This window comes from Balaenoptera physalus (genome assembly GCF_965194825.1).
Source record: "Balaenoptera physalus genome assembly, chromosome: 10".
Lineage (NCBI taxonomy): Eukaryota > Metazoa > Chordata > Mammalia > Artiodactyla > Balaenopteridae > Balaenoptera > Balaenoptera physalus.
In genome coordinates this window covers 13420398-13439626 of record NC_138889.1, presented here as the reverse complement: position 1 = coordinate 13439626, position 19229 = coordinate 13420398, and the positions used below count along the sequence as shown (strand labels likewise).

Genomic DNA, 19229 nt, shown 5'->3' with positions numbered 1-19229 from the left:
TAGACAAATATTTGTTGAGCACCTTCTCTGGGCCTAGTACTGTCCCGAGATATAGCAGTGAACCAGAGATCCTTACATCATAGAGTTTATATTCCTGCAGGTTAGGGGTAGGATGAGTGATAGATCAACAAATAAATGCTTTTTAAAAAATGAGTACAATATGGGGTATAGTGAGGGCACAAGATTAAGACAAATTCTCCATTGAGGAAACACTCATCTTTCACTGGATGGCAGTGGGGGGTGGGTTTTGTTACAACTATGTATTAATTTCTGTATGTTAGTTGATTTAGTGCTTACCCGCAATTTTCTTACCTTAGCTTCTACATTCCTGAGTTGTTTATTTTGACTATTTTTTATTGGATGGATTTTGGCTTTAAGTAGATTTTACCCCCTCTCCAAGAAGAGCTCATAGGTGCTTTATTACCTTATTTCTCTAAAGATTCCTTTTATTTCTATTTCCAGTATGTATAAAAACTTTTAAAGGAAATTTAGACATTGTATCATTTCTCTTCTCACACTGGAGTCATATTTTCTAGCATGTGGAGTCTTATTGTGGAGAAATCTTGAGGCTAACTTAATCTTTCCCATTTGCACATAACTTACATTTATTTGTCTAGGTGCTCATATAGCTCTTTATTTAGAAGTCTTAAATTTCTATAACTTTAACAGTGTATGTGTTAGGGTTGATTATTTTGTGTCTGTTTTTATAGGGTACATTGTATCCTTCCCATCTTCAGATACAAATAATTCTGTATTTTTTGGAATTTTTAAAAATATATTTTTGAATATTGGTTTTTATCCCTGTAAAGCATAATGGTTACGAACAAGGCTCTAGAACTGTAAGGTCTGGGTTCACAACTCAGCTTCTCTGCTTACTATCTGGCCTTGGGCAAGTTCCTTAATCTTTCTGTTCCTTAGTTTCTTCATCTTTAAAAACAGGGATAATAGTAGTATTTACTGAGGATTAAATGAATTAATATATATATAATGCAGTTGCAACAGTTACTGGCATATGTTACATGCACGGTAAGTGTTAGCTATTATTATTAACTATTCCATTTTCCTGTTACCTACTGTTCTTTTCTGTTAGTGTTCAAAAGGCCTGTGTGGCTCACAGCAAAGTTCTTGAGGTCACAGGGTTTTCTGTTTTGTGTTCTGGTGGCAGTTGCTCTGTGTTTCTATCGTTATCTCCACTTTACCTCCAGCATTTTCCTAAACCTAGGAATGTGTCAACATGTTTTGTTTTGTTTTGTTTTCCTTTTAATTTTACTTCCTCCTGTTGTTGTGTGTCTACAGAGACCCACTATTCCCTTGTTCTAGCCACACATCTGGATGTTGTGTTCCTAGTCAAAGGATAGTTAGATCTTCATTTCAGATCTGTGATCCTTAGGCTTAAGGAAATCTGATTCCTGTTCAGGTCTGCTAAGACTTCCTTGGTATGCATCGAGAATTTAATAGATTTGGCAAGTATGTTTTGTAGTTAGTGGTTTAAGGTTATACTCATGTCCTTCTTTCATGAAAGATGGATTTTTTTTCCCCCTCTATTTTTGCTTTTAGTGTTGAGGAAGGCTAGTGGAGTAAAATTGCTTTCGTTCTTTTCCATCTTTACGTGGAGTTTAATGCATATTTATTGCATTGAAGGAATGAGTGGTTTGTGAGAACATTGCCATGAATAAACACATTCAGGTGGAAACAGATTTCTCCTTAGATGCATAGCTGGCAAGTCGCCCATGTGGCAAGTAGATGTTAACTAAATTCTCAACCAAGCTTTGAGATTTGGAGACACGGATTCTGTAGGATTGGGAATTCTTTCATAACAGTTTTTATTGGCTTATCTTTGCCTAAAACGAATAAAGGGTATGAATACCTTTCTAGCTAAATATTTTGTAGTTATACCAGATATAGTTTTCTGATTCTCACTCATGTGAAAACTTTTAGTTAACTGTAAAAAACTATACAAAGGGAAGATAATGTTTTGTTGTAAGGTAGTAGTCTAGAGGTTGAGAGTAGGGACTCTAGTTAGACTATGAGGGTTTCAGTCAGAAGTCCTCCATCTACTAGTTATATAACTTGTATAAGTTACTTAATTTCTTTGAATCTCACAGTTTTCTACTATAAAAAGAAGCTAAAAATAATATTTCTCTCTTTGAATTTTTGTTAGAATAAAATTAACTAATATATATGTATAAAATACTTCATGCAGAGACTGGCATATGGTAAGTACTCAAGTAAAACTACTCAAGTACGTTTTAGCTAATATAATCATGATTTTAACTGTTAATGATTATTCTTATCCTGGGTAATGGAGGACGTATATTTGGAGCAATCTGCCTAGCATAGTCTTTAACTACCAAGTGTAACCTGAAGGTATTGAGTGTTCCTCAACTAATAACCATTCTTCCCAAATGAGTATTTTTCAGGGAATCTGACCTCAAGAAATATGGACCAGCTTACTGTGTTATTCTTTTTTTAAATTATTTATTTATTTATTTATTTATTTATTTATTTATTTATTTATTTATGGCTGCGTTGGGTCTTCATTGCTGCGTGTGTGCTTTCTCTAGTTGTGGCAGGAGGGGGCTACTCTTCGTTGCAGTGTGCGGGCTTCTAATTGCGGTGGCTTCTCTTGTTGCGGAGCACGAGCTCTAGGCGTGCGGACTTCAGTAGTTGTGGCATGCGGGCTCAGTAGTTGTGACTCGCAGGCTCTAGAGCACAGGCTCAATAGTTGTGGCGCACAGGCTTAGTTGCTCCATGGCATGTGGGATCTTCCTGGACCAGGGATTGAACCCGTGTGCCCTGCATTGGCAGGCAGATTCTTAACCATTGCACCACCAGGGAAGTCCTTCTGTGTTATTCTTTACCTCTCTAGTTTATGCTTATTTCCAGCCAGTTTATCTCTTCTTTAAACTACAAGTTCAGCAGAACGATTTTTCTCATAAGAATTCAGAAACCTTTGTTATGATGATGAGCCCAATTAAATTTGGGTTTGAGCACTGATAGAAAACTAAGCTGGATTCCTTTAATGGGGAATCTGTCCATTCACCCTCCCAGGGTAGAATTTTTCAGGAACTAAATAGCTTTATCTAGCAGGGTCTTCCTGCCATTAGCAGTGGAACAGTACAAAGGCCACATTGAGCATAGCTGCTGGGGAAACCTTTTTCCTTCTCTGGCCTGTAAATGCTGTTCTGTCTCTGTGAAAAGCCCTGACATCAGCTCTTGGAAAAATCCAAATACTTGTGTTAGAACAGGGCTGAAACACTTGCCTGGGTAGAGACTAAATGGCTGAACTATGGTTCTAAGTTTACCAGATGCCTCTCAGTCATGTTACACTTAAAAAAAAAAATTGAGGGGCTTCCCTGGTTGTGCAGTGGTTAAGAATCCGCCTGCCAATGCAGGGGACACGGGTTCGAGCCCTGGCCCAGGAAGATCCCACGTGCCGCGGAGCAACTAAGCCCGTGCGTCACAACTACTGAGCCTGCACTCTACAGCCCGTGAGCCACAACTACTGAGCCCACGTGCCACAGCTACTGAAGCCCATGCGCCTAGAGCCCGTGCTCTGCAACGAGAGAAGCCACTGCAATGAGAAGCCCGCCCACCGCAACGATGAGTATCCCCTCCTTGCTGCAACTAGAGAAAGCCTGTGCACAGCAATGAAGACCCAACACAGCCAAAAATAAATAAATAAAATAAATTAAAAAAATTGAGTCTATGAGTTTCAGATGTTATCTAGAGAAATTAGGATAGAAAGGACAATCTAACAGCTACCCCCCTTTCTTTGCTAGTTTCCTCATTTTATTCTTTTTCCTAACTTCAAGATAATGTGGAATTCATACTTGTTGGGGACAGAATATATCAACATTATAAACTTTATATAGTATTCTCCACATATTAGGTGCCTCATAAGTATTTGATTTTGGGGGCAAAATACACTGTTACTGTAAACATAGACTGAACTTAACTTTCTTAGTGTTCAAATCTATGGAATATGAAAGTTCATTCATCAGCGGGCTCCTTTAAAACATGAATCAGGTCATGACTTAAAAACCTACAGTGATGTTCCATTGTACTTTGAATAAAATCAAAATTTGTTGACATGGCTCATATTCTTACATTATCTGGTTCCTGTCAAAAGATCTGTTGATCTTGCCTTAGTACTTCTCTCTTGGTCTTTATGCTCAAGCCACAGTGGACTTTGTATTTCTTGAAAACAGTAAGCTTCTTCTCCCTTGTGACCTTTGTACTGGCTGTTCCCTTTGCCTGTAAACCTCTGGCTCCAGATCTTCTCATGGCTGGCTCCTTTACCTCATTTATGTCTCAGCTCAAATGCTTTAGAGGTCTTTTTTGAATAAACTAAATTAACTCATTTAATCACAGTTACATGTCTTTTATTTTTCTCATAGCGCTTACCACTATCTGAAATTATTTGGTACAGTTATTTGTTTGGTCTGTTGTCTTCTTGTAGAATGTAAGCTTCTTGAGAGCAGAGGCCTTATCTGTTCACCAATGAACCTCTAGTGTCTAGAACAGTGCTTTGGCACAGATTGCTGCTCCTGTAACTCAGTATGCATTTGGCTTCCTGTAACAGGAACTAAGTCACACTGACTTAAGCAGTAAGGACATTTACTGGCTCACATAAAAAGTCTAGAGGTAGGGTGGAGGGATTTTTGACTTAGTGGCTTAACTGTGTCAGTGGACCAGGTTCTTTCCATTTTTCCACTTTTGCCATCATTGTCAGCTTCATCTTAAACTAATCTTTGAGATTGGATGCTAACTAGCAAGTCAGGGCTACTCGCTTCCTCATTCACATCCAGTGGGAGAGGAGAAGAAGTTTCATGTGGTTCTCTCGTAAGAGTAAGAAAATACTTTCACAGATGTGTCTGGTAAACTTTGTTTCTATTCTCTAATCGCTTTCTGAATCAATCACTTACCCGAGAATGGAATTACATTAGGCCAAAAAGTCCCATCTCTTTTGCTGTGAATGGAGTCATCTTTCTCTGAGCCAGTTGGGCTCTGAGGAAAGTAGTAGATAAAATAGTAGTAGAATAAAATGATGGTTTCTGGATTGGGAATCACTTATATCCTCTGTAATTCTAAATAAAAAAAATTTTTAAATGAATGAATTCATTCAGTAAACCTGTATTGAATTGTCAAATATATGCTCAGCACTCTACTAGTTAATTGGAATACAAAATCAGATAGAACATGGTTTTCACTTTCAGATAATTTAAGGTTTAGTGAGAGAGTCAGACAAGTTAACAGAATATTAAAATTGTTTTAAAAATCAACATGATGCACCATGATGACTATAGTTAACTCTGCTGTAAAACTTATAGGAAAGTTGTTAAGAGAGTGAATTCTAAGAGTTCTCATCACAAGGAGAAATTTTTTTTTTTTCCTTTTTTCTTCTTTCCTTTTTATTGTATCTTTAAGAGATGTTTGTTAGCTAAACCTATTGTAATCATTTCACAATATGTGTAAATTAAGCCTTCATGCTGTACACCTTAAACTTATCCAGTGGTGTGTGTCAATTATTTCTCAATAAAACTGGAAAAAATCAATCGATTAATTGATTAAAATAATTGAATCCAAGAGAAAGTGGAAAAAAGTGAAAAGGGGAAGCAAAGAACAGATGAGACAAATAAAAAGCAAATACCAATGATGATAGACTTAAACCTATCCATATCAGTAATCACATTAAAGGTAAATGGCCTAAACACCTCAATTAAAAGGCAGAGATTATCAGATTGGATAAAATAGCAAAGCCCAACTATATGCTGCCTACAAGAAACACATCTTAAAAATAAATACACACAATTTAAAAGTAAAAGGATGGAAAAAGATATGCTATGCCAACACTAGTCAAAGTAAAGTTAGCATGACTACATTAATATCAGATAAAGTAGATTTCAGAGCAAAAATATTATGAGGGATAAAGAAGGTCAATTCATAATGATAAAGGGGTCAATAAAGAAAAAGAAAACATAGCAGTTGTAAACTTTTATGCATCTATTAACAGAGCTTTAAAACTCATGAAACAAAAACTGATGTAACCATGACAGACAAATCTACAATCATTAACAGTGATTTCAGTATCCCTCCATAATTGAAACAAGTAGACTGAAAGTCAGCAAGGTTACAGAATACTTAACAGTATTGACCAATTTGATCTAATTGCGTTTATAGAGCACTCTAGCCAACAACATAATACACTTTTTTTTTTTTTTTTTTTTTTTTTGCAAGTGCACTGTGGAACATTTACTAAGATAGACCATATTCTGGGCCACAGAATAAGTTTGAATAAATTAAAAAGATTTAAGTCATACAAAGTGTGTTCTCTGACCACAATGGAATTAGGTTAGAAATCAATAAAAGAAAGATTTCTGGAAAGTCCCCAAATATTTGGAAATTAAAGAGCAGAATTTTGAATAACCCATGGCTCAAAGAAGAAATCAAAAGGGAAATGGGAAATTATTTTGTGCTGAATGAAAATGAAAACACAAAATATCAGAATTTGTGGAATGCCACTAAAGCATTACTTAGAAAGTTATAGCATTAAATACCTATTAGAAAAGAGGAAAGGTCTAAAGTCAGTGACATCAACTTCTGTTTTAAGAAACTAGAGAAATAAGAGGAAATTTAAACCAAATTAAGCAGAAGAAAGAAAAAATAATGATCAGACTAGGAGTCAATGAAGTAGAAACAATAGAGAAAGACAGTGAAAGCAAAAGCTAATTCTTCTGAGACTATCGGTAAAGTTGTTAAATCTCTAGTCAGGCTGATCAGGAATAAAGATGAGAAGACAAACATTACCAATTTCAGGAATCAGAGAGGTGATATCACTATAGATTCTATACATATTAAAAAGATTGTAAGGGAATATTATGAATAGCATGCCAGTAAATTTAACAATTTAGGTAAATTATGGTTTGGAATTTTATAAATCCCAACAATATTAATATATAATACATAAGTATATATACCTATGTATTATAGAATATATAAATAGCATATAAAATACATATATATGAACATATAAAAGACATATGTATATGTGTATGTGTGTGTGTGTGTGTGTGTATGTATATATATACACATATACATAGATGGGAGCTAGATTTCTCACTGTCAGATAGGGAAGTTAAGCAAAGAGGGAAGGTGAATGAACTCTGTGGTACTGGATTAGAATCAGAGACATCAGTATGAACTCATGTTTAGCTTAATAAATATGCAGATGGATAGATACTATACATGAGTTAGTATACACACATGAATTTCTTAGCTTTGTTTGCTGAGAGGGCCAAGAAGTGTTGACACCCCAGTAGCAGCAAGTACACTCAGCACCCAGATCTTGGTTTCTAAATACCATTGTCCAATAAAATGACTCCTTAGAGAAATGGTTGATTCTAGGGCTGGAGTAGGGAAGATATAAGATGAGTCTAAAGCACTTTGTAGTGCCAGAAACAGGAAGTGCTCAAAAAATAAAACAGTGGGGGCATGTCAAAGGGGTACAGGTGAAAGAACTCTCAATGGCTTAAGCTGAAATCATTTGAGCAAGAAAATAATGTAGTATTGGATTAGAACTCAAAGTATAAAATAAGTATACATGAGTTCATGCTGATAGAAATTATTGCATAAATAAGAGGAGAAGACACAAATTTTCCTTATGGGAAGAATTCCAAGTAGCATATGTAAATTCTGCCTCCTCCAGGAGATGGAGCTTAATCTTCCCAACCCCTAGTATGGACTGGATTTAGTGACTTGCTTCTAAAGAATAAAGTATGGAAAGGGGAAAAAAGGAACTTTACAGGGAGAAGTCTGGCAAATGCTAACTTAACCAAATGACCAAGGTTAACATTGCTAGTGATGTCACGTTGATATTGTACATCCTTTGATATGTGATAAGAAAGGCATTTCACCTCTGTGGTATTCCAGAAATAGGCCCACATATATATGTACAACTGATTTTCAACAAAAGTGTAAAGGCAATTCAGTAGAGAAAGGATGGTCTTTTCAACAAATGATTCTGGAACAATGGGATATCCATATGCAAAGAAATAAATTTCTATCCATACTCATGCCCTATACAAAAATTATTGCAAAATATGTCATAGACCTGAAAGTAAAATTGAAAATCATTAAGCTTTTAGAAGAAAATGTAGGAGAAAAGTCTTTGTGACTTTGTGTTAGGCAAAGGTTTCTTAGATATGACACCAAAAGTGTGTGCAAAAGACTGTTTCCAAATCACAGTCACATTCACAAGTACCAGAGGTTAGAACTTCAATATATCTTTTTGGAGGACACAATTCAATGCATAACAAGTGTAGTGGTTCCCAGTTTAGGGATTGCTTTTATGTTTAATGCAGGGGAACTGAGAATTTCTCTATATACTAAGTGCAATTCCCATACTGTGTAAGTAAAGCATCTTCCATATCTTTGCTTACTTTTCTTTCAAATGCAATGATGGTGTTGTAATTAATAAATACAAGTTCATTTGAAAATATTATGAGTTTGTTGTAGCTTTTTGGCATTTATTCAATTTGTGGATAATAGACCTATAACTGCTATTATGTGGATCTCTGCTTTGTTTGTCTGTTTTTACTTTTAACAGCAATAGTCTCTTTCACCTATCTTGTGCCAAACTTTGACACTCGGACACCAAAATAATGTTACATTGGCCCTTTGTCTTACAAAGTCTGTTCCTAAAACAGGTCCTTCAGCTTCTTGCTTCTGTGTGTTTCCTTAAGGGATAGAAATGAGTTCATGGGATTGAGCTAGGGGACTGCTGTGTCTTCTCTTTTCTGTTTACCTGGTACACACAGAAACTCCTCTTTACTTCTAGCCAAACTCCCATGTGGATTCCTTACTGTAGATAAATTCATCTTAAGGAAGAAATCAAGAGGGAGTGCATAACTTGAATTACAATGATATTTTGTTACAACATTGTTTATTATACTAAAAAGTGGATCTAGCCTAAATATTTACAAATGGGAATTGGTTAAATTAATTAAATAGCTATATCACAAAGTACTTTGCAGGTATCAAGAATTATCTAGAGCCCTGTTTTTTAAATCTTTATCTGATTTGTAAGTTCAATATATAAAATAAATAAAAGCTAAGCAGCTCTGATGTATGGGGAACCTAGAGTCTTCATCTACCCAATTTTGTCCTCTGAGGGACCTCTCTCGAACCTCTAGGATTTTATGCAGCACAGTTTAAAACCAGTGCTGTAGTGAAAAATGTAATGATGTAAAATTATGTTGATGTTAAGTTAAAAAAATTACCAAAACAATATGTCCAGTATGCTTTAAGTTTTATAAAAAGAACTTTTATACACTGTGTTTATACTATATACAAATACAATAATCTATATCTTGAGAAAAGATGGGGGAAATATTCATTAAAATGCTGGGTGTTGAGATTATAGCTGATTTTTGGTTTCTGTTTTGTCTTTTTAATTTTTAAATTGTGTACATGTATTTCTTTGGGAATACAAGATATTCTTTCATATTAAAAAGTAGAGAACCATTGCTTAATAGGAAACTTACATTTTGGGAAAGATAACAGTCTCATTCCTCAATCCCTTGAGAGAGAGGAATTATCTTGAAAATGTTATAAAAATGATATTAGTAGCATAGATTTATTTAGAAATTATTAATATCAGTAGTCTTATGTGTTAAGTATGTTAGGATAAGTCACATTTTTAGCATCTAAGGGAGAAAATGGAGCTGAATGTCAGTGAATTCAGAATGAACTGAACTTTGTAAAGCAGTGATTCTCAATTCTGGGATGATGTAAGAAGAATGTCAAAATAATTAAAACACCCTTTCTCTCCACCTTTCCAGATTAAGTGCTCTGGTGAGCCATTGTTACTGAGAAGAGTATACCTCAGCTCTAGTTCCTTGGTTTTTTTTATTTTTATTTATTTATTTATTTATTTATTTATTTATTTATTTATTTATTTATTTATGGGTGTGTTGGGTCTTCGTTTCTGTGCGAGGGCTTTCTCTAGTTGCGGCGAGCGGGGGCCACTCTTCATCACGGTGCGCGGGCCTCTCACTGTCACTAGTTCCTTGGTTTTAGATCAAGAAAAACTTCTGTAGAAGAAAGGGTGAGATGGCATGCATATCACTGATTTTCTCACCTTTGCTCCACAAAATCAGAGGGTTTTTTTTCTTTGTGGTAGTTTGAAAGTTTGGGGTATTCAGGTTTGGCAGCAGAAAGTGTGGTTTTATGGTAAACTAAGTGGACAGTTAAGAGGAATTGAGGAATTGTTAATATTTGATGGCAGAACCAAAGTGTTTATGAAGAGAAATCTCTCTAGTTTAAAACCAAAATTTTCATCAGAGCATTATATACGTAGACAGTAAAAGTATTTTCAATGAAAAATAATTTCCTCAGAAGAGAATAAAACACTTTTATGGATGTGGAAGGTGTGTTATATAGAAAATTTAATTGTATTGATATTGGCTGTGATCAGTTTTTTTAGTAGTCTTATCTTTACCTATATTTTATATCCATATAGCCTCTAAATTTTCATTATTTATAGAAATATTTCATCAGCTAAGGAATATGACTTAAATATAAGGATATGTAATCAAAATACTTACCCATGAAGCATTTCTTATATAATTTATACAAATCGTAAGTAGAAAACATAGGATATGCTCAATCCTTATTCCCTTAGAGTTCTTCCTGGAAAGTGTATGAGGTTTTTATTTCCTCAAAAGAAATAGACATATGTTGGTTTAGTTCAAGGAAATTGTGAACATTTTTAGAGTATGTGGGAACTAAGTTTATACTTTCCTCATTCCCTATATTTTCTTGTGATTTTGTGATTTTGGGGGCAGTCCTTGTCATTTAACTTGGGTTAAATATAGCTATGGCAGTGATTAGCCTTCTTGTATTCAAAGAATGAGTGCACACCAAGTACCAACACCTGAAGGTAAGCAGAGCTCAAGAATAATCTTTTGTGATTTGGGAGTTAGTGTAGTTTTGGTTATTTTTCCTTCTCCCAAGATTTTAGAAATAAAAGAGTCCTATTCCTGTAATTGTGTTGACACTTGATAAGAAATGTTTAGGCGCACTTAAGATAAATCCATTATAATTTGTTTTCTTGTTTAATTGGTATTCCTTGCTACAGAATTCTATTTTTTAACTGATACATAATAATTTAAATTTTGAGTAGAACTTTTTTATATAATAGAAAATAAAATATTATTTGACATATTTTATATTTTAATTTTATATTTTATGAAATTGTCAAGCTCTGATTAATGCTGAAGCTTGTCTCAGTGGCACCTCAATGCAAAAGGTAAAAAGCTAATAACTAAGACTTTCTACTTCTTCAGAAGCACAATTGTATCTTTCTGCAAATTTGCAGAAAGCAGCTTGTCCTAACAAATTTTGCACATTGTCACTTAAGTTTACAAAATTTGAACATTTAATATTAATATATGTTATGTAAAATCTTGTTGGGAAACATGCCTATCCTAGATTGAGGCCTTTTTTTCTCTCTCTCATTTTTATTTTCACAAACATATCCTGAAATAGGGAACTGTGAAAAAAGATTAAGATTTAAATCCTTATCTAATGAAAATCATACTTTGTCCCTGATTTATGTCATGAGATTATTCCGTAGAGTCCAGTTTCTTGCTGATATTTGTTTAATAATGGATTTGATGGTTTGAATGGTATTTAATGAGATGAGTATACTTAAGTAGTTTGAGGGTCTCAGACTTTTTCAAGCTTGTTTTTTTTTTACTCGTTTTTTTTTTTTTTTGGAGTGAATAATTTGAAGTCTAAAAAGACACTAAGTTAATGGTGATACTTATGATCTCAAAGGAAATTCATTTAGAAACCTTACAGGAAATACTCACAAAAGTGATAATGTTCCAGATTGTCAATAAAGAGATGAAAGTTTAATAAACTGTTATTTTTATTGTGAATTACTTTTTCCAGTTCAGAAACAACCAATATGCAATTTATAATAGCTCTGGCAGAGGGAATTAAAATAATTTAGAATTTACTATTTGATTTGTCAAAGTATGTCCAAGAAATAAGAGACATTTACTTAGGGTCTGTCTTGTGTTTCAGTTCTTCAGTAAAAGTGGCAGTATTCTAAGCTATGTTTTAAAAGTTAATTTGAGATCTTACATTACATTCTAGTGAATCATTTTTGGATTTTACACAGAACTGAGCTCCTTGTTTCTTGTCATTCTGTGGTTTGTATTGCAAGGTCCACAAGTTTAAAACTAATAACACCATGAAGAACTCTCCATGAGTCATCCTGTCAGCTGTAGCTTCTGCTTTAGAGCCTTTCTGATATAACTAATTAATGTTTTATTGCCAGCTCTGCTAAACTTTTCATGCTTTGGATATATATGCTAGTAAAAAAGTACAATGGTAGATAATGTTCAGACTTTTTTTGGCTAGTTCCAAAATTTTTAGTTCTTTTAGTGACTCTAAGCTAGACCAGTTATAAATTATAAGTGGCAAAAGAATTTATGATTGGTGTTTTTTTTTTTGGTGGGGAGGAGGGAAGTGGTAGTGATCATTTACTACTATTGGTTCTATGAATCCTGCTGTCCAGAGATCTAAAGATTGAATTAACAGTTCAGCTGAAGTCAGTACTATGTTCTGAATCCCTATACTTATGGGCGCTGTGTATTGTAGACAAATGTTCTTTCAGCTGTTATGTTTGTTATTTTGTGAAAAACGATATAATACTTGAGCTAGCTGGTTCATATTCATATTAGAGTAATTTCAAAATTAAGTGCTATGCTTCAGGTTATTTAAATTATTTTATAGAAATATATAAATGAAAAACTCGATTTACATCTGGGACACAGAATGCCTTAATCATTCTTGATATTTTAAAGGAGATGAGGAAATAATGGACTTTTTTGCTAAGTAGCAGGTATGGTCAACATAATTTCACTATGTTTAAAAAAAATCACTGACCTTACTTGCCAGGAAAATTAAAAGTTTTGGTCGTAACCTGATATTTTTTCTTACCCTGTAGCATCTGGGAAGTTTGTTAACTTGAGTAGTGCCATTAATTTTATATAATATGACTTGGCAAGTTAAGTTTATAGTTTCATCACTGGCTTTGAATTATGCATTTCTGTGGATTTTACTGAGCTAAAAACCGATTGGAATATTGTTAGTCTTTATTTTTATTTTCTATTGAATTTGAAGTCATGCAGCTAAAGTTCAGATTTTATTTTTGTTCTCCCTAATAGGTAATAATAATTAAGTGGTTACTATGTGCTAGGCAGTGCTTCTCATTTAATGCTTCTCATTTTCTGATTTAATCCTCAAAACAAACTTGTGAGGTAGGTCTAGTATTGTCACTGTTTTACAGATAGAGAGGTTAAGCAACTTGCCCACGTTCAAGTACCTTTTCATTGTGAAACTAGAATATGAGCCTAGTTATATTTTTTCTAGGAGTCCCTGAACCTAAGGCCCTGAGATCACTTGTAATTTTCATTGACTATAACAATATTGGAATAGTCTATTTTTTTCACTATTGTTTATTATCATTTTATGAGGGGTTGAGCCTTAGAATTATCTTAATTGTTATCTGTTTTGCAGAGTTCTTTGTCTAGTAACTCTCCTCACTGGAGTGATTTTTTTCCCCCTGCATTTTAATATCACTAAAATCAGGATGTATCTTACAATGGAATTTTTGAGAATTCTAAATTTAGTAGCTAACATTGTTTGACTGTTAATAAAAGCTTGACCACTATCCAATGTAGGTAAGATTTCCTTAACTTCCTCCCCTTCATTTCAGTTATCCATTATTAAGAACCATCTAACTCTGAAATTCCTCATCATAACTAAACCCAAGGGAGAAAAATCTAATATCTTGGAGGAGGCAGAGAGTAGGAATTAAGGTTTGATTGTGATATCCCTATTTCTTCTTTCAGAACACTTCGCACTGGAGTAGTATCAAAAGGCTAGCTCTTTTCTCACCAAAATCAATAAAAGGAAAATACGATTTCTAGTAGGCTATTTATTATAAGCAAATATGTGATGACACAAAACTTTGGCAGTTCTTTGCAATATTTTTGATCCAGAAGAAATTCTGTTTAACGATCTTAAAAGTTTTAAGTTGTAAAATCTTAAAAACAATTATAACATCGTGTACGTATATTGTAGAATAGTTAAACCTGTCTGGGACTTCCCTGGTGGCACAGTGGTTAAGAATCCATCTGCCAATGCAGGGACATGGGTTTGAGCCCTGGTCCGGGAAGATCCCACATGCCGCGGAGCAACTTAAGCCCATGCACCACTACTACTGAGCCTGCGCTCTACAGCCCGCAAGCCACAGCTACTGAGCCCACATGCCACAACTACTGAAGCCTGCGCGCCTAGAGCCTGTGCTCCACAACAAGGGAAGCCACCACAATGAGAAGCCCGCGCACCGCAACGAAGAGTAGTCCCTGCTTGCTGCAACTAGAGAAAGTCTGTGCGCAGCAACGAAGACCCAACACAGCCAAAAATAAATAAAAATAAATAAATAAATTTATTTTAAAAACCCCAAAAAACAAAAAACAAAAACCTGGCTAAAAAATGGAAGTTTTACTCCACTATATATTAATTATATGTTAGGGTTATTTAATTACCAAATCACATTTCCCTCTGTAATAACATATCGGGAGGAATGGGAAAATAAAAAATTGGGGGAGGCCTCTGTATATTGCTACCTAGTGATTTAATACTAGAGCTCAGAGCTAACAAGGAAAAGGCATCCTGAGTCAAGTGAGTGAAAGTATTGTGACATTTAAGGCCCTTGGTTAGGATTTTTGGCATACGAATATGCTTAGTATAGGTAATCAAAAATAGGGGCATCTAGTCACCTTATCCCAATGGCTCAAATTCCTGATAACCCTTTTCTTTACATATTATGGTTCTTCATTTTGGCAGTTTGACTTTGTCTTATAACTAGCAGAATACATACACACATATATAAATATGCACGAAACATGTTCATTGTTGGCTAAATGTCCACGTCATCAATATGATACTTTCAAAAGCCAGACACATTTGATTAAGTAGGCATATCCAACATGTCAGCATTCAAATACAGCTGTTCTACTTAAATATCTAACCAAAGGAGATTTTCACAGTTTTATGATTGGACTATACAATGGACAGGGACTTGAAAATAGGGGATTTTGTACACCAGAATTGTTTCATCAGCCTTGTGTTGGGTTACTCTGTTGCTTAGAATATGGCCATTTCTTAGCCTTTAGACCTACCTTTCTGTAGCATTTGATAGTATTATCTCTTCTTTACTGGTTCCTAGGACAACCCTTTCTCTATTCTGATTTATCTTCTTAATCTCCTTCATTGGCTCTCACATCCTTTCTCAGTTGTTCAGAAGCTAGGTTTCTTTTCCCCAGGATTTGATCCTTGGTGTTTTCTCTTTACCTGCTGTTTTAAATTTCAATGGCCATCAATAGGTTGGTGACTCAAATCTACAACTCTAGCCCCAAGTTTTTCTTTGGGGTTCTAGCTTTCTATTTCCAGCTATCTGATTACATCTTCATCTCAATATCCAGCAGATGGTAGGGATTTTACAAACCATGGGATTCTCTTGGTGATTTTCTTAGCTGGAGCAGAGGGAAGAATGAAATAGCCAGGAGGGCCCTTGACTTTGTTACTTGCATACATGCAACTGCACATACATAGGTACACACATATTTCTTTGTTTTACCACATACTTGAAAGTGGAATTTGGTGACTAGAGAAAAAGTATTGTGATGTAAATAAAGATTTTCTTGAGAAAAGTTCTTTGTACTTTATGAATATAGTAAGTCGATTATGATAAGCGAGTTATACTGTAGGGTGGTCCTTCTTCTTTATCTTCTCATTCCATTTTTGTCCTCTTTCCCTTCCTTTCCATTCCCTTGTAAGAGAAAATAACTCAGGAAACTGGTTTACACTCAATAGTCTGGGAACTTCCAGGTTTCTTTACCAGAATCTCCCTGGATGATGCAGTTTCTGACGCAAGCAGCATTGTTTTTGGGTAGGAGTTTTTATAATGGCTGTCAGTCCAAGTGGCTAAGGTTGCTAACTGCAGGTATTATCCTTTGCAGAAATTCAGCTGGGAATTCTTTTCTGCCAACTTTTATGTTCATCTTTAAATTTAAATCCCATTCCCTTCCACCTCCCCCAACAAGTAAGGATGGACTACTTAGGAACTCTTATTTCTGAAGATTTGGTAATCTTTTGTAATCAGTATATTCTCTAGAGCAGTGTCCTCTCTTTTATCCCAGAACCCCCTTTCCTTGTTATCCCTAACTTGGTCGTAAGTTAATATGCTATCGCTTATTAGGGAAGTTTTTAGATTCTCTGTCTTTTTCTGTGAATCAATTTTTATTTATGTAGGAGTTAAAGGGATTTGTAATTAAAGTTATATTTAGACTAAGGTTTTTTTTTTAAAACTAAACTACCTCCATGCCAAATAAAATAGTCAGGTATCATTTTATGTTTATTTCTTAACTACCCTTACTAGTAGCCTTAAAAAAATTTACTGATATTCTTAATAAGCCCTGTCCTTATCACCTAAATAATCTTTACATAAAATGTTATAGGTTGAGATAATTCTAAAAAGGACAGAAATGAGAAGAGGAATGGGAGGATGTTTGAGAACACTCTTTTAGACTTAAGTTAGCATTTGTGTATAGCATCAAACTCTTATCAAGAAGCCTCCAGTAATAGTTCCTTTAAAAAAGACAACCAGGAGAAAAGGCTGTAGTTCTTTTAGCTTACAGAACTGAAAAAAAATTTTAAGTACCTTTGTTTTCTACTTTTGGAATATATTTTTAATAACTGATAGTACCCCAATGGTAATTTTTTTTAGATTTCTGGTATTATCTAAACATAAATAATTGAGAATCATGATTTAATCATGATCAAAGGTTAGACACAGACCAACCAATAGAGCAGTAATCAGTACCCAGATATTTTGGATGGGGAAAGGTGAAGAAGGAACTTTTCTTGCTAGGAAAACTAAATATAATATTTTAATGGTAAAATATTTCTCTTTGCTTAAGTTTTTTCAATCTGTAAAATGGAAATAATATCTTCATAGTTATCTTTTTAGGATTAAAAAATAATACATGTGAACAGTTTAGAATAGTGCTTAGCATCTACTAAGCTCTCAATAAATGTAGCTATTGCTATTATTATTTGAATTTTTAAAAAGAGAACCCATACTCAGGGACAGCTGATGGTAAATGCACCTGCAATTTAAGATTTAACAAAGTAGTTAAGATATTAAAAAATGGTATCCAACTCCACCTGTTTGTTGAATCTTGCTTTGGGAAAGTTAGTATAAGATTTAAATCCCTTATTCTGGTTTTGTAGAATGAATAAGCTTAATGACAATCTTGCAAGTGAAATAACTACATCTATTCTTTTTGTTTTTTCTTTGTTTCAGGTTTCCCCTCAAAAAACCTATAAGGTAAGTTGTTCAGTTGCACTTCATATATTTAGGTTAAATTGTACTTAGAAGTGTTCCTTTGAAATTATGGTGCATTTTTGTGGTTTTAGAAAATGTGGATTTAAGTAGTTTAAAGTTTCAAAATGTTTTACAAATTTAAAATATAACAGGTGTTGCGTATTTTTTCTGGAAGACAGCATTATTTTGATAACATTTCCAATGTTTTTAATATAAGCATTTTAAAAGTTTGTTCAAATTGATGCTTAAGATCACTCCCTATGAAGAGATTTAATTTTAAAATCTATTGTGACTGTTTTCAGTTGTGAGTAGCTTGGGGAGTGTAAATGGATTACCAGTTTTTGATGTGTTTTATCACTTGGGTAACTGTAACTGCCTTTTTAGTTAATGAACTTTGACAAACTGGATCAGTCTTAATTACCCTAAGACAGTAAAGGAAAAAATCCAAAATGTCCAAATATGTCTGTGCCTATATCTGTATCTCCATATTTATTCATTTCCTGGGATTAAACGCCTCTTCCTCAGTACTTGTTCTTCAGCATCTTTTTTCTCTCTCATCTTAATTGTTGTATGTATTATTTAAAATGTAGGTAGTATGTCATTCCTAATTATTATAGTACTTTTATCATTTCTAGTGATGGCATAGTCCAGGATACCAGCGCTAATCTTGGCATTTCAAGTAATTAGAAGTGTATGTATTATAGTAGTGGTCTTGTTTGCTGCCCAGCCATTATCTGATCAAGTATAATTGGGTAGGTCATAGGAAAAATAATAATTCTTATGTCATCTGGGCCTTGGAAAGACTTCTGTGGCAAGAATTATAGGCAGGCTTTAAGAGAGCCTTGCCCTAGAGAACAAATGTATGGACACCAAGGGGAGAGAGCAGGGGCGGGGGGGTGGGATGAGTTGGGAGATTGGGATTGACATGTATACACTAATATGTATAAAATAGATAACTAATAATAACCTGCTGTATAGCACAGGGAACTCCACTTCACTGTACAGTAGAAACTAACACAACATTGTAAAACAACTATACCCCAATTTAAAAAAAAAAAAAAAAGCCTTGCCTAAGATTTTTCTTTTTTAAAACTGTTCTCATCCATGCTGTATTTACACAGTGATTTTGAACCTGGCCATAATATACGTAGGGGTTGGGGAATATGTTTAATTACTTTTAGGTACTGTTCTCTTATCTGTTAAATGGAAATAATAGTGATTAACCTGTGAAAACCACTAAAAGGTTTTAAGCAGTTATTTCTCAGAATAAAATAGACTTTATTACTAAATACCACTCATTATTTTTAAGCACTTTTTATAACCAGGTAAATAGACTCTGTATTAAAAACATAGCATAGACTGAATTTTAAAACTTCTTGAAAAATATAAATTAGAGAGGTTTATGAGACTGTGTAAGGTAAACTGATTTCTTGGTTTCTCTTTGTAAGACACACTTGGGATTTTTAAATTAAGTTTTTATTCCATTGATTTTCTTATAGTAAAATATTTAATTGCTTTTATTTAATTTAGGCATGGAAGTATTTTGAACCGAGAGTCATCAACAGATAAGAAGCAGAAAGTTGAGCGCAGTACATCACATGATTTTGACCCCACAGGTAAAGCACTTTGTTCTGCCAAAGAATATTGAGAGTAGTGAAGTTTCCAGTAATAACACTTTAAGCTACATGACCACCTGAAACACCCAGCAGTAGCTGTTTGATCTGTTTAAGACTCTCCTTCCTCTTCAATTATGTAATAT

The 19229-nt window shown here is 34.2% G+C and overlaps 1 protein-coding gene across 2 annotated transcripts in view; it reads left to right on the top strand.

Annotated features, from left to right (window-relative positions):
• The window catches only part of ARHGEF12 (Rho guanine nucleotide exchange factor 12), a 144990-nt gene that overhangs the window by 46570 nt on the left and 79191 nt on the right, over positions 1–19229 (top strand). For both annotated transcript variants that reach the window (XM_082410855.1, XM_082410854.1), the window contains exons 2-3: positions 17450–17473; positions 19001–19086. In XM_082410855.1, the coding sequence (XP_082266981.1) occupies positions 17450–17473; positions 19001–19086 (110 nt within the window). The remainder of the gene's footprint in view (positions 1–17449; positions 17474–19000; positions 19087–19229) is intronic.